The sequence below is a fragment of the Corylus avellana genome, chromosome 8, assembly GCF_965113065.1.
Source record: "Corylus avellana chromosome 8, dhCorAvel1.hap1.2, whole genome shotgun sequence".
Classification (NCBI taxonomy): Eukaryota; Viridiplantae; Streptophyta; class Magnoliopsida; order Fagales; family Betulaceae; genus Corylus; species Corylus avellana.
The window spans coordinates 15,772,293-15,787,787 of NC_142497.1; the positions used below are offsets into that span (position 1 = coordinate 15,772,293).

At 35.9% G+C, this 15,495-nt stretch overlaps 1 protein-coding gene across 1 annotated transcript; it reads right to left on the reverse strand.

The window, feature by feature from the left end:
* Positions 1–4,252: 4,252 nt before the first annotated feature.
* Positions 4,253–14,907, reverse strand: HDS (4-hydroxy-3-methylbut-2-enyl diphosphate synthase). The gene is made up of 20 exons (XM_059573637.2): positions 14,754–14,907; positions 14,084–14,296; positions 13,412–13,569; positions 12,780–12,886; positions 12,581–12,681; positions 12,431–12,507; positions 11,713–11,832; positions 11,382–11,612; positions 9,656–9,772; positions 9,470–9,544; positions 9,293–9,370; positions 9,073–9,132; positions 8,910–8,972; positions 8,586–8,730; positions 8,311–8,449; positions 5,679–5,756; positions 5,444–5,603; positions 5,251–5,349; positions 5,024–5,128; positions 4,253–4,815 (listed from the first exon to the last, which is right to left on the reverse strand). The coding sequence occupies exons 2-20, from the start codon at positions 14,292–14,294 to the stop codon at positions 4,714–4,716; spliced, it is 2,226 nt and encodes a 741-aa protein (XP_059429620.1). The 5' UTR covers positions 14,295–14,296; positions 14,754–14,907; the 3' UTR covers positions 4,253–4,713.
* Positions 14,908–15,495: the final 588 nt, after the last annotated feature.

The following is a 15,495-nucleotide window of genomic DNA, read 5'->3' on the forward strand; positions in this document are numbered from 1 at the left end:
TTAAAATACCTTCTAGCTATCAATGCAAGTTCCTCATCATCTGGTGAATCCTCATCAGATAACTCATCAGAGTTCTTCCTAAGAGTTCTAAGGGCAATATCCTTATTTTTCCTAGGTTGAGGCAAGGAAAACTCATAAGTTTGAAGAGCACCAACTAACTTTTCTATCCTCATGGTATTAAGATCAGTGCATGACTCAATAGCAGTTACCTTCATTCTGAATCTTTCAGGGAGGGATCTCATAACTTTTCTAATAAGCTTAGTGTCAGAAACTTTCTTTCCTAGATTTATCATGGAATTTCTAATTTCACTAAGTTTACCAAAAAATTCATTGAATGTCTCATCCTCTAACATTTTAATATCCTCAAACTGAGAAACTAACATTTGAAGTTTTGAAGCTTTAACAAGATTAGTTCCTTCATACGTAGTTTCTAGGATCTCCCATGCATCCTTGGCACTATCACAATTTGAAATTCTGGAGAACTCAGTTTGTGAAATTGCCAAGCATAGAGCATTCATAGCTTTGTCATTCGCCATACAAGTTTGTTTTTCAACATTAGACCATTCAGCCGTCGGCTTATCTGGAGCTTTAAATCCAGATTCAATGACATGCCAAACGTCTATAGATTTTAAGAAAAATCTCATACGGGATTTCCAATAGCCATAATTTGATCCATCAAAATTAGGCACAGTGTTAAGGGTTTGAGACATCTTAAACAAGAAACAAAGATCACACTCAGGAATTTAATCCTTCACGGAGTGAACCCGCTCTGATACCAATTGAAAAATTCTAAACAGATAAATATCACAATTTTATGCGGAATTAACAGATATATATCAAAACAAACATTCACCAAAATATGAACAATCACACACAAAGATTTTGGTGACGAAGAGGAAACCTTTTAGAAAACGTTCTAAAAGTAAAACCTCTCCGGGGCAGCCAAACCCAGGAAATCACTATCAAAAGATTATCCAGAGATTACAGACACTAGGAACACTTACAACCCTTTGCAAGACCTTGACTCTGTAAGATCGACAAGCCTCCAACTTGTCTCCTCGCTCACAATCTTCTTCAACGTGATTCTCCTTTATCGGACCCTTCCGATAGACTTCAATTAAGCACACGATCAATACTAACAAAAATCCTCTAAGAGGAATCAATTTGGCTCACAACAAAATAATCACTCAAGCACAGCCTCACACGAACTCTCTGGGGGTGAAAATTCGTGCCTCTCTCTTCTATAATGATGTATATATACCCCCGACAAAACCCTAGACCTAACCCACTTAAAAACACGTTTTTAGGCCTAAAACTTACGGGGGGTCCGGACCCGTTAATGGGCGGTCCGGACACGGCTTTGCGGAGCAAGATTTTAGTTTCTGGAAATGAGGTCCGGACCCGGGGAATTGGGGTCCGGACCCGGCCTGTCCAGTCTTCATCAATAGCTCCGATCGATGGGCGTTTGTGGTCCGATTGAGCTGAAATTTTGCAGGGACGTTCATAACACATGAATCTAAATTATGAACGGTGGAGATTGGATTCTGAGCATTCTATATCAGTGTTTGAGCCATGAACAGTAGCATCTACATTTTGGAACTGAATTAAGCCAACACAAGAACTAACAATGTGTATAGGTTATTATGAAGCTACGCGTCAGGATATATGACTGCAAAATTTCATCTCAGGGCTGGGTATTCTAGATGCCATTGTGATGTCGTTAGAGATATTTTGAGTTAATTCGGCAAAATTTTTCTCTCAAAATACTAGGAGCTCCTTGCAATACAAGCATATTGACATAAAATATTTGTTTGTTAGAAAGAAAGTTAGATGAATCTCACGTTTGTATAGTGCATACTCCCATTGAACATATGTTGGTGAACCCACTGGTCAAGGGTTTTGGCTCCTATAGTGTTTCAAGTGCATGCGATTCATATGGGGTTGTTAGAGTCTTTTGTTCTATTAAGTTAGTGGGAGTTATTGCCTTGTGTATATCGTGAATATTTTTGTGTTGCAATATATATTGTTTTGCATTCATTTGTGTTAACTATGGCATTGATGTTGTGATACGAAACATTGTGTGTGAGTCTCGGTAAGACATTGTGTATTAGTTTCAGTGGACTTCATTTGAAAATATAGTGATCACTATTTGTGTTATTTGTGCTTACACTTGCATTCTATTTTCGTTGGTCACGTGATTGTAAGTACTTGTTATATGTCATGCATCCTATCGGTGTATTCTAACTTGTTACTTGCAAACACATTTTGATCAGGTTGTGTGTTTAGAATGCTTGTTTGTGTTTATCTTGTGTTTAAATGACTTATGTTGTCCAAGTGGGAGATTGTTGTATTTATTCCTTTTGAGTGGACTAGCATAGTCATTTGTTTTGTTTTGGACCCATAATGGAATGGGCCAATTTTTTGGACACATGAGAAAGCCATTTACCCTCACCCTATATATAAGTGAAGTTTGTCCATTAGGCTTCACTAGGATTGAGAGTAATAGTCTCTCTCCACACACAAAACACAGTTTTCTTCTATATATTTAAGCATCTACAGGAGATTCGTAGACGTAGATATTAAAAGCTTGTCATGAGAATATTGAAGGTATGACATTGTTAAATTTATTTATACATGCTATGGAGAATGAACAGATTTATTATTGATTTATTCTAACACGAAATGCATTATGTAGGGCGCAGGCTTTGAACTGTCTGAATAGGTTTCTCGAAGAGTCTCCAAGAAAGAGAAAAGCCAGTTTAAGTGCACTAATAGAAATAGTGCAACCGAGGAATGGAGCAATTGATAAAAGTTTGTAAGGGTTAACCGGAAGACAAGTTCAAGAAGTCATTAACATGCATTTTAAGGGGATCTAACGTAGGCAACAACGATGCATCGGCCTGCATGTGCTGGAACTAAAGTTAGCTTGTCAAGCCTATTAGTTTTCTCTGTCGGCCTGAAAACTAATAAGCTGTGTTGTGGACCCTAAAAACATTAATTTGTTTATGTTTTAGTTAACATTTATGTTGGGTTTAAATTATTTATATGTGCGTTGTAGACCCTGAAAACATTAATTTGCTTATGTTTTAGTTAACATTTCTTTCGGGTTTACATTAATATATGTGTGTTTTTGAGTGGTGATGCTTATTATCTACTTCTGCGGAGGGACAGGAGGAGGGGTCGAGAAAGGTCAAATGCCCCCTCTCACCTCCCAAAAATTCTCAATCCATGTAAATAACAGGATGTTTGGTAGACATTTTGATGCTGAGGATGAATTTGTGAGCCACATCTCAAGGAGGTCGATTGATGTACTTGAAGCTAATTATAGGGTGAGTGGTTGAATCTCGCCCACAATTTCCTATACTATGGATTTCGTTGCAATTGTTGCTTACTGTTACCTCAAAATATGCAGGATAATTTGATGAAGATTGCATCGCCAGAGTTGCATTTCAAGGTCCAAGGGGCTTCATCAAGTTTTGTTTCATACAAAGAGGCTAAGGAATGTTGCGGGGGAAAAAGGTACTCAATATTTTGCCCCCTTTGAGTAAATGCGAACCTGATTCAGAGAATAGAGCTTAGGGACAGATCTGTGTGTATTTTCTGTGTTGTTTCTGTTCTATAATTTATTTTATATAAAGAAAATATGCAGCTTTTGATGTAATTACTCATTATACAACCTCCATCCTCTCTGGATTCTTTCTAAGAGAAATGCTATAAACAACATTTTGTTTCACCAAAATCCTATCCAGTTATAGCCAAATTATCCTCTTTTCTAAAAATAAAATTTCCCAATTTAAAATTATCCATTTAAAATAGGAGAAATGTTACATTTACTTTGAAGTATTTATCATTTAATGTGGCATTCAACATCCCCATTGAATTTTGGATGGATTAATATGTATATTTTGCATCAATGGTAACTTTAGTAAGTACTTGGTAGTAAACACTTCAAAGTGCATATAACATTTCTCTTAAAATCTACATGCACTTTCGAGTGTATATTGTCTGATGTGATAGTGAAAATTACCGTTTAATTTTGGATGAATTATCATTAGATTATATTTTTACTATTAAGTCAAATAATGTATATTTCTCAAAACCAAAAACTTAATTACATACTTGAACACAGTTCAAAGAGGAATACCAATTGATAAACACCCACACCCATCCGCGTTTGCAAGACAAGAAATAGCCTGTGTTCAGGGTAGTAGGAAACCACAAGTTTGATAAAGTTTTGCTAATGTAACCTAACTTCCTTTTAATACCACAACACCAGCCGTGCTTATTCAATTAAAGACAACAGGACAAATAATTAAGGAAATAAAACAACAAAGAAAAGCCAAAAAAGAACCAACTAATTGGTCTTGTAACATCCTCACATAATCCTCCTAATGCTAGCTCATTACTCATTTGATATATGGAAGACAAATCTATGCAGCTTGGTCCGTGTTTGGCACTTATCCAGGAAACTAGATTTTTTTACTAAAATGGGAGTATTACACTGCTGTTTTATATATAAGTTGATGAACATATAATTCGTATAGGCAGCTTACATGTAGTTCGCGGAAAGAGAATTCCATATTGTGCTGCTGTTTATCCTGTATTGACGTTGGCTTTTGGGGCAAGGGACTTGTGCAACGATTGAGACAGAGATCTATCTTCGACAGTCTTTTAATTTCAATCCGCCAACCAGAACTGCTCATGCTAGTGCTCTTACTCTTCTGCAGGAGGGTCAACCCAGCGGCCATGATCTTTTATAAGCTGGATCAGGGCATCAGTTGCATGCTCCATTGCAATTCCACGCTTCACCACCGTCTGAAATGCAATCCAACGTTTGTCAAGTTCACCCATTTGTTGGGATTGTGAATCAGAATATCATGAATACAACAAACTATTCCAAAATATGTTTGCAGGTCATATGATAGGTTGCAATTGAGAGTGGTGTGTACCCTAGCTCAATTTTTCTATAGGATGCAAATTTTCTTAAAAAATATTTCAGTTGAATACACGAAAGATTTCATACCTTCCCAACATAAAGGTCAATCTTTCCAGGAGTACCACCAACATATCCAAAATCTGCATCAGCCATCTCCCCCGGTCCATTTACAATGCAACCCATGATTGCAATCTGGCACAGGAAAGAAAGAAAAGAATTTACACCAATGAAAAGAAGTTACATTATACTTCTTGATCACTCAATGCTGGTATTCAACATCTTCTGATGACGGTGCAAAAGTATTAAGTAATTACTGAAACACCAGGCAAGTGTGATGTCTTTTCTCGTATTTCTGCACTTATTTCTTGAAGGTCAAACAAGGTTCTGCCACAGGATGGGCATGAGACGTACTCCTGCAACAATGTTTGGGCATATGATGAAATTGTAAGATATTGTCATTTATTGACCAGAAGTTAAATCCTTTTCTTTCCGACATAGAAAAAGTACCGTCTTTGTATTCCGCATTCTGCAACCTTGTAGCAAATTGAAAGATGTATTCCGGAGGAAATCAAAATCCTTATCTGGGGCTTCTAATAGGACACCATCTCCAAGTCCATCAACAAGAAGGGCTCCAGCATAGGTACCAGCACTAATGACTAAGTCATCCCTGCAAGAAGAAGAAAAGTAAAATAATCAGAAATTACTCATACCCTGCATCTGCCCCAACAAGTGGATTAATTACCTGTGAATCCCATTTGGAAACTGAATATGGTGAATTACAGGTAAGTTCAGAGAATTCTCTGCTTGGTACTCAAATAGCCTGCAACCAATAGTTAAGTTATCATGACAGAAAAGATTTGTACAAAGTTGAGGAGAATCTTGTTAAAAACTGGCAATTAAGTATCCAGTTATATAAAGCAAGACAACTTCTTTAAATATAGTCAAACAGCCACCTAAGGAAAATGCTTCATTGGGACACAGAATAGACATGAGTTGCAAGATATGTTAGAACTTCCTTTCTTTGAAAGAAAAAATGTCTAGAATGTCACTGGAGCCAAACAAATAGGCAGCAGAGAAGGTCTCAATGAAGTTTAGATGAGACTTTGAAGAATGGTTCTATTCTAAAACTAAGGTACTAAAATTTATGGGTCCATGTTTGAGGGAAAACCTCTTGCAATTGGCAAATATATATTTTAACTTGGGGGAAAATACACCTAGCCTCCCTAAAGTATCACCACTTTGGCACTTCTACCTCTAAAGTTTAAAAAATTGACACTCGGACCCCACACGCTACCACTTCATTACACTTAACACCCACTGTTAACATTTTCTGTCAAATTCGACGGAAATTGTATCACGTGCCTTGCATGTGACTTGTTTTGGATATAAACTATCTAAAATGCCCTGATTTTTTTAAAGCTGGTTTATTTGAATTATTTTGAATCGCTTCTTATATAACTCCACGTGGACCCTCTTTTCAAACCACGTGGATGTTTAGGCGTCAAACAAACACTGCATCTTAAAAAACAACAAACACTGCAAGTTAGGAAACAGTGCAGGAATGCAAAGGAGAGCGGTGGCGATTTTTGTTAATCAAGAAACACTGCTTTTGAAATGAAACTATAGAGATATGATTCAGTTGAGGTGTTAAATATCTTATCTTATCTTACCTTCTGTTATTTTAGATATCAGGTCAGAAACTATTTAAAGGGATGGACTCTCTCAAACAGGATTGAACACAAGAATTCTGCTTTTGGTTTGAAAAGTGAGATATCATTTTTGTAGTTCAAAAAACAATCATCTGTTTAGATCCAGCATAACACAACTGTATAACATGTTTCGTTTCAGCCTATAAAGTTTAATATTACCAAAACTTCAATCTCCAAAGCTTCATGATGAGGAATTAAACACTGTTTTAGAGATATGAGAAAAGTGTTAACTTCAAAGATTGTAAGTTTGAAACATGCACTTATCAAAACAAAAGTTAGAAACACGCAGAACATTCAGAAATCATCTGAATGGACATGTCATTCCAAGGTAAAAAAATGATATTTTATGTGACACTTTAGATCAGAGTGAAACTCAGTGCTAGCGAAACGCAAGGAATGAAAAAACAGAGTGACATAGCTTAGCAATGAATTTTCTTGAGGTGAGAGTATACCACATAACAATTCAACAAAACAATACCCATCCCACAATAACTCCTATTCCACTAAATATTTACGATGGCAATTACCCACAAATAACCCACGTTGCCCATAACTTCTTTATGTTGAACACTCATCTTCCTGTGTAACCATCTCCTCATGCCAAATCCCTTTTCATGCATGATGCTTCGTTACTCCACGTACTTTGGGTTGAGTTTCAGTGTGCATCATGGCCTATCATTCTGTCTCTATTTTGGCGGACTCGGTCTTTTTTCAGCCATGTTTGACTAGTTCTGATGGTTTTATCGTCTAGTTTCTTCAATTTCGGCCGGTACCTATTGCTCTTTGGTGGGTTTTGTTTAAATTCAACCTTGGTTTTTGGCTGGGTCAAAGGTATTTTGACAAGTTTCAATTACCTTCAATTTTTAAAGGTTGAATCAGTTGCAAAACCGAGCAAGGCCTAAAGTCAAAAGTGGGACTTAAATTCTAACGACAACCCAATTGCTGATTGGGAGTTTGATGGAATGAATTGAGTCATGCACCTTCATCACAAGGTTGAAAGTCAATTTCAGGACATAATTTGTGGTTAAAATGTAATTTCCCAACTGTTGTTAGGGACAATTATGTCTGTTTGTAGATTATTATGGGTATTTTGGACTTTTAGTTGAATTCATAAACATGTCATGCTGACACGCAATCTTACTGATGAGAAGGCAATTTCAACAAAGCAACCCCAGAAAAGGTGTATCTTGGGTGGTTTATGTTTAAGAAAGTCATGTGCGGCACATGAGATATAATTTCTGTCCAAACAGATGGAAAAAACTAAAAGAGGCTCTAAAGTTTCACGGTTTGATAGTTTGTGGAGTGCAAGTGTCACTTTTTAAACTGTAGAGGCACAAATGCCAAAGTTGTGATACATGGAGGGGGGAGGGGGGAAGAGGGGGTAATGTGTATTTTCCTCTTTAATTTATATATCATGTGAACCATCATTTCAGCACCAAGGGAAATACAAGCAAGTCCCTGGAGAGACAAGGGTCATCTGGACCTAGAAAGCTAAAAGGGGATGTTCGATGTGAACTTGGTATTTCCCAGCCACCCATATTAGTGCTTTTCAATAATTAGTAAATAAATTAAATGATTGACCTTTAACAACTTGCAATAACCTTGTTGCCATATTTTGTCATATGACTTATTTGAGAATTTAGAAGTAACCTTATTAGTTATTACCTCCTTGCTGCATGCACTCTGCTGATTTTATCTTCAGTCAAGGGTAGTTCATGAAGAAGCATTGTAGCATCAATGTCTTTGAGGATTTCCAGCTCTTCATAGGGCTCGTCACCACGTACAGACACAACCAAACGTGTGCCTGAGAGGTAATCAATGGATATGAATTGAGATATAAAATTCAAGGATATAATAGAATATGCTCAACTCTGGGAGAAATAAAAGGATAAGGATGTGTTCACTCAAGAACTCAGTGCTAGTAAAATGCTAAGCAATACCTTCTTGCAAAAGCTTGTAAGCACCGGTTGATAACTCCTTCAGGTTTACCAAAACCATGGCATTGGGCAATGGCTTTGTTAGCTGCTCTGACAATGGAGCTATAACCCCCATGCTTATATCTATCAGCCTTTTGAGAGTTAGCCGCTGTTCATGATACAATGAATAATATTAAGTCTTTCGGATTTTTTAACTATGGTGTAAGAATATAGCAATCCAGAACTGATAAATTGTGCATGCTTATGGGCTGTAAGAGAGAGAGAGAGAGAAAAGACATGAAATTATTTTCCTAAAGTAATGAAGCCAAAGGGAAGTAGGTTTCTTACAGCATCATCATCATCTACTGCTGGAAGTTCTCTCAATAAGATTGAGTCCACTGTAGCCAGATCCTAAATCAACAGCATTGTGCGCCAAAATTGTAATGTAAATCCCACAAAACATAATGGTGAAAATAACTTTTTTATGAAACTACAGAGAGTGAAGATAGACCTTAAATGGCATGCCAACAACAAGTTTTGTTGCAAGTGACTTGTAAAGGAGCTCTGGCATCTGTACTTCCAAAAAGAAAAGAAATGAAAAAAATAAAATAAAATATTCATACTGTTCCTAAATAAACCCCCTCCCCCTCTCTTTCTTCTTGGGAAAGATTGAGAGGAAAAGAATACATAAGTAAAAAATGGGAAAAAGGGAACTGCAGTCCAAGAGGTACCTTCAACTGATCCAGGGAAACTGACATAAGAACAGAACCATCACGGTGCAGGACGCCTCTATAATCCACCTCCTCACCCTGCACTTAAATTAAATATTTACCCTGTTTAAAAAGTCCAAATAGAGCAATAAGAATGCACAACTCTATTACCAATTTCCAAAAATCTAAATAACAGACCTCTTTTTGCATTGGCAATTGACCAGATCGGCGCTGAAAATCAAAATAATGTCTGTTCTTTTCTTCAAATGGTGCCTGATGAAAATGGTGCCATCAAAAAGCAAGTTCATAAGACCATCTAAATGTCAGTATTGAAGTTATTAAGCATGTTACTTTGATCGTCGAGAAGATATTATAGAATCTTACCACCCCTTGCTGAAGTTCAGCTGCTCTCATACCAAGATAGGCCAATCTTCTGCAGGGATCTATCTCCTCCTCTGGAGGTTCTGTAAGAGAAACTCTGATTGTATCACCTAGACCATCCTGCAAAGTCAAGAGTGTTTCTGAGTATCCCACTATGGTAATCATAGTGCTTTGAATAGTTAGATAACATTTGGTATGCTTAAAAAAAAAAGCACAAATAGATATAGGTATTACATGGAATTAGTATTACTACAAATAACATAGTTTATTCCTATTCATTTGTTTAGTTATAGTATTTTTTGTATTAGACAACAAATTTATGATACCATGTAGTATTATACAATAAAATCTTACATAAGAATAGATAATATTATAGAATTCACAAAAATTTTAAAATCTTGAATAATAAAGTTCTTTTTAATATTGTACACCTTTCTTTACCTATCAAAAAAAATATTATAGAATTTATATAGTTATATTTATATTTTAATCTCATTTCAATTTCAATGTTTTATTTCTATTCATAATTTAGTTATATATTTATACATAATTTATAATAAATTTACTCTACAATACCAAGTACTACAGGGTATCAAGACTAACTATTAATTCTTAGATAAGGAATTCCTATTCCTCAAATCAAAGGAGTCACTCGTTCAAATAGTCATTCTAGAAGAATAAGCACAAGAAGATGTTTCTAAGATATAATATTCACTACTAAACTAAAAGATTTTAGAAGTGCCATAACACATGTAGATGCATCAACAAATTCAAATTTAAGTTGTTTTTAGATGAAGAATTTTTTTTTAAAAAAAATCATTGGAAGTTTGAAAATGAAATAATTTCAAATCAATCGGATTGAAATTCTCATCAATTTAATAGTTGCAATCATTTGGACGAGCATATCCAGTTATTGTGGTATCAACAGTGACGATGATTATAACTTTGTGAAGGTGATGGTGGCAATAACAGCGGTGGTGGCAATATGAAGACACTGATCATTATAGGGAGAGAGGGCCGGTCATAGTGGCAATGGTGGTGATGAAGAAGATAGCAATGACATATGATGGTGGCGGCAACAACAATGGGTGGAGGTAGTGTAAAAGCAATGGTCATATAGATTGTGAAGGTGATGGCAACAACAATGGTGGTCGTGACATTGAAAGCAATGGTTATTGTATAAAGATGATGGTGGTGGTGGTGGCCGTGCTAGTAGCGGTTGTGGTAATGAAAGTAGGAACAGAAACAACAATGGTGGCGGTGGTGTGAAAGTAATGATGATAGTATGAAGATGTTGATGGCAAATCAATTTTTGCAATTGAGATTTGTAGAACAAAAAATATACTTGAATTTTGGATTTGAATGCTTGAAACTCCAAAAAAAAATCCACATTTTTGAAATAACTCTCTAATGAATCCAAACAAACAAAAAAAATCAACATTTGAAATTCACAAATCCCAACTTTTAAGTGAAATTCCACCGTAAAACCCCTCATCCAAACAAAGGATAAAGGAATGGTTCCCAACTAACAATAAATCCATAATCACATGAATTCGCTTTTCAAAATTATCTACAACATTATGAAGGCTGTTTGAAGAACATATTACCAATTCGTAAATTAGATACGGAATGCATTCTTGACAGCAGATGAAGTCATCACAACATACTGCTATTATAAAAATTCTGGAATGATCATCCATTTCATTTACTACACAGTTAAAAACCATACCTGAAGAAGGGTCCCAATGCCAATTGCAGATTTCATCCGACCATCCTCACCTTCTCCAGCTTCAGTGACTCCCAAGTGTAATGGATAATCCCATCCGTGAACATACATTTCAGCTACAAGCAGACGGTATGCCTGGACCATGACAACTGGGTTGCTTGCTTTCATTGAGAAAATTAAATTATGGAAGTCCAACTTCCGGCATATCCTTGCAAACTCAAATGCAGATTCAACCTGTTCAGGTATAGTGATCAGTATGACATTGCAGAGCTTGGAGGTAGAAGAAAACAAGCACAAAAAGTTGTCCCGCAGAACCATAGAAATAACTGTTCACCATTCCCCTTGGAGAATCCCCGTAGTAGCTCATTATACGATCTGAAAGACTTCCATGGTTGGTCCCAATACGCATTGCTCTTCCATACTTCTTACATTTTTCAACCAATGGAGTAAAAACCTGGTATGGTTAAAATCGAAAAGAAAAAAGTTTCAGACACTTGAATAGTTGATTGACTACTGTCATGTTTATGAATGACAGGTTTACTTTTGGACAAGAGAAACATTCTACAAACATGCAGTTAAAAATAGATAGAAGCAGTGGTAGAAGAACAAAGCTTTGATCTTTAAGTGAGCATCTGACCCACTGGCATGAAAAAGTTTTCTTGAAAAGAACTTTACCTACTTCTACACTTTGCTGGTTCTGGACTTAAAATAAATGGGGAATTAGAGTATCATCGGCTTAAAATCAATGAGATATTAAAAAATTGCCGGGCTATTACACAGTAAAATTTGACATACTGTGCAGACGACCATCAAGGTTGTAATATATCTAGCGTTCCTGACTTTTAGAGGAAGATAATGGAAGAATCTTATAAACAGAGGCATAGCATTTCTGATTTCCCCCCTTTCCTGTTCACTTTACTCCAACATACTAACTACCTATTACATGAACTTGTTTTTGAAGCATATTTGGCATGAAGCGGTGACATAGCAATCCATTCTATGACTAAAAACAATTTAGGAGTGCCCATATATTGAAAGATGAGTAGTTTGACCTGCTCAATATGCTCTAGTTCTTTTTGATAGTCCTCTTCTGTGTACTCTAGCTTCTCAAACTGAGCCCGCCTATCAGCTGCACCAAACTTGTTATATCCAGAACGATTTTCCTCAAACATCTAAAAATAGAAAAACAGCAAAGAGCATACCAAAATTTCCGGGGTTGACACGAATCTTGTCAAAGCATTCTGCAACACGCAGTGCAACAGAGGGAGCAAAATGAATATCTGCCACCAGAGGTATGTTGTAACTGCATATATAGGGAGTTAGTGACTAGTTAATCCTTATTTATACATGAATTTATGCTTCAATTGATGCTCAGTATTGTGAACAATAATTCAGACCTACTTTTTCTGCACAAGAGTGTTCTTGATTTCAAAACATGCATCTGCTTCTTTCTTCCCTTGGACAGTTATTCGAACAATATCTGCTCCTTTGTCTGCAATTCTCATTACCTACTGACAGATTGGCAGTTAGTTTAATGAAATTTTCCCCAGAAAATGCACAAGAGTGGGATAGAAGATATGCTTGTCCTATCAAAGAATAAGATCAGAAATCTTCTATCACTTCAACCTATTTGACTTCTATTTAGTTTGTTTAAATTATGATAGTAAACAAAAAAGTTAATGGGAAGAAAGAACAGTATGTAGTGTCCTGCAAACTCTGAGATTTTTAAAACTCAATCCTAAGAACGAAAGAAGCTTTGGGTGATGTTGATTCAGACGCATCATGCAGTTCCAGCAGTGAAACCTAAAATGTGGGTGGTCTGCTTAATCACTTGAATGGTAGTACGGGCCAGTGATGGATGCTTCTAGCTCTAATAAATGTACATTTGAAAATCTAAATAATTGGCACCCAGTTACCAACACAGAAAAGAAGATCATATGCCTCCACCTATAATAACTTTGCTGTCTTCGATAGAAAAACATAGCACTTTTACATGCAGAAGACTTGCTCAAGCAGAAGGAAAGTAAAAGAACCTGTTCAACTGTTGCAGCAACATCCTTAGTGTCAGTTGTGGTCATTGTTTGAATCCTTATGGGATGCTCGCTACCAAGAGCCACATTTCCAACCATCACAGTCCGTGTATTCCTCCTGACAGTTTTGTATAATGATTCACAATATTTTTGCCTAGGAACTACATCCAAAATAATTACCCATCCATCAGGAAAAAACACAAAAACCCATAAGATAGAAAAGATGTACATATCAATTAGATGTTCACCACCTTAATCTAATTTAGTTGATACCAATAGAAAACAGAAAACAAAAAAGTAACCAAAAATTTGAACCCCACTGAATTGAGGTAAACATAATTAGCTTTTGTGCAACCATTTGCCTCAGTTGAGGCAAGACTTCCATTTTATAGAAACCAAAAACACCTTCTGCTGCTACCCTCATTTTTTTGTTGACAGGTATCCGGTAAGTGGAATCATTTCCAGAAGCTACAATTCATCACATGCTCATTTAATTACTTGTAACTACATAAAACAATAATTCACCCAAAATAGCAGAAGTCTCAAACTGAAAATTTGTAGTTGCATTATTTGCTCAGATATTGAAAGGAACAGGAAGACAAGACATTGAAAAAAAACATAACAGAGAGTATCATAGACTTTTACACACACAACAAATGCACTAAGAAACTATACCTAATAGAGGGCTCCCCTCCGATGCAGGCTGAAGTTCAGCAATATCTGTGCCGGGATTTGAATTCCGTATCACCGAGACCTTTCTTCTACCAGCCTTAACCCTTCTCATATCAGAAATTCTCACAAAACCCATACTTCTCGTGAACCCCAAGCTTGGGTGATCCCTGCTCTTCAGACCCGTAAACGAAGCCGGTACAGCCCCGGTAGCCATTTCTACCAACACAAAACCACACCTTCAGTGTCCCAAGACGCAATTCAACATCAAAAGTAGTAAAGGAAAATCTGAAATTACACACCCCGTTGGGTTGCCGAGAAATCGGGCAAAACATAAGGAAACAAACAAAGACTTGTAGAATTCATAATCATTTTCACTGTTGGCTGACAATAATCATCTTCCTTACTCTTTTCCTAAACTTTCTCAGCAACCAAACAGTAACAATTTTTCCACTCAAAGAAAAACAATAAATATTCACACAAGCATGTAAAAACAACACGATTTTTACCTCAGACTCGTATCGATCACTCTAGAGTCTAGAATACAATCAGAACACTCTAATTGAAACGAAAGACAACAAAAAAAAAATTGCCTTTTCGAAGCGATTTCAGAAAAACCAAAATTCAGCTCAATAGGCGGAGCTTGAGCTTGAGCTTTTTTGTGGTTTTGGATTACCTTGAGCTTAATGTATATATATTCAGCTTGAAGAGGCTCTGAGAGAGAGAGTTGTAATTGAGAGTGAAAGGGTAGGATCTGGAGGACAAACTGGTGGTGGGAGGAGTTTCAAAGGTCTCTGCTTTTGACGATTTTCAGAAAAAAAATTTGGTGAATTTGTATTATAAAATTTGGTGAAAGGAACTTTTAAAGTTTAGTGGAGGGAGGAAGAAGACAAAAACGTTTTTCTTAAGCACATTATTGATTATTATCCGTGCCCATCAAGATTTTGGAATATTCCGTTGTGTCCATAGATTTGATTTTTATTATTATTATTATTATTATGTTTTTTACAACTAATTAATATATAGGAAAAAAAAATACAAAATTAATCCACGTGATTTACTTGATTTACAATTAGCTTTCTATATTATCAAAATAAATTAAGAGATTTTTGAAGTATGCCAAAAAAATAATTTAATCTCTACGGTTCGTCAACTAATATAACAAATTTTATTAGTTTGACTCTTACTTAAATAAAACAAGTGTCACAATTTTATTAACTTTAACATTTTATCATATTAAAATTTATTAAGTTAGTGAACAAAATTGAACTGTATGAATTAAATTATTTTTTTAGCATTTCTCGAAGACGTCTAAGCTCATTTTGATACCATATAAAGTTAATTACAAATCAGGTAAAACTATACTAACTAATTTTGCATTTTTCCATATATATATATATATATATATATATATATAT

Coding starts and splice junctions, on each gene's coding strand:
- HDS (XM_059573637.2), bottom strand. CDS start 14,294: ATGGCTACCGGGGCTGTACCGGCTTCGTTTACGGGTCTGAAGAGCAGG. Junction 13,570..14,083: donor GGAGGGGAGCCCTCTATTAG/GTATAGTTTCTT, acceptor TTTTGGATGTAG/TTCCTAGGCAAAAATATTGT. Junction 5,604..5,678: donor TTTCCAAATGGGATTCACAG/GTAATTAATCCA, acceptor TTCTTCTTGCAG/GGATGACTTAGTCATTAGTG.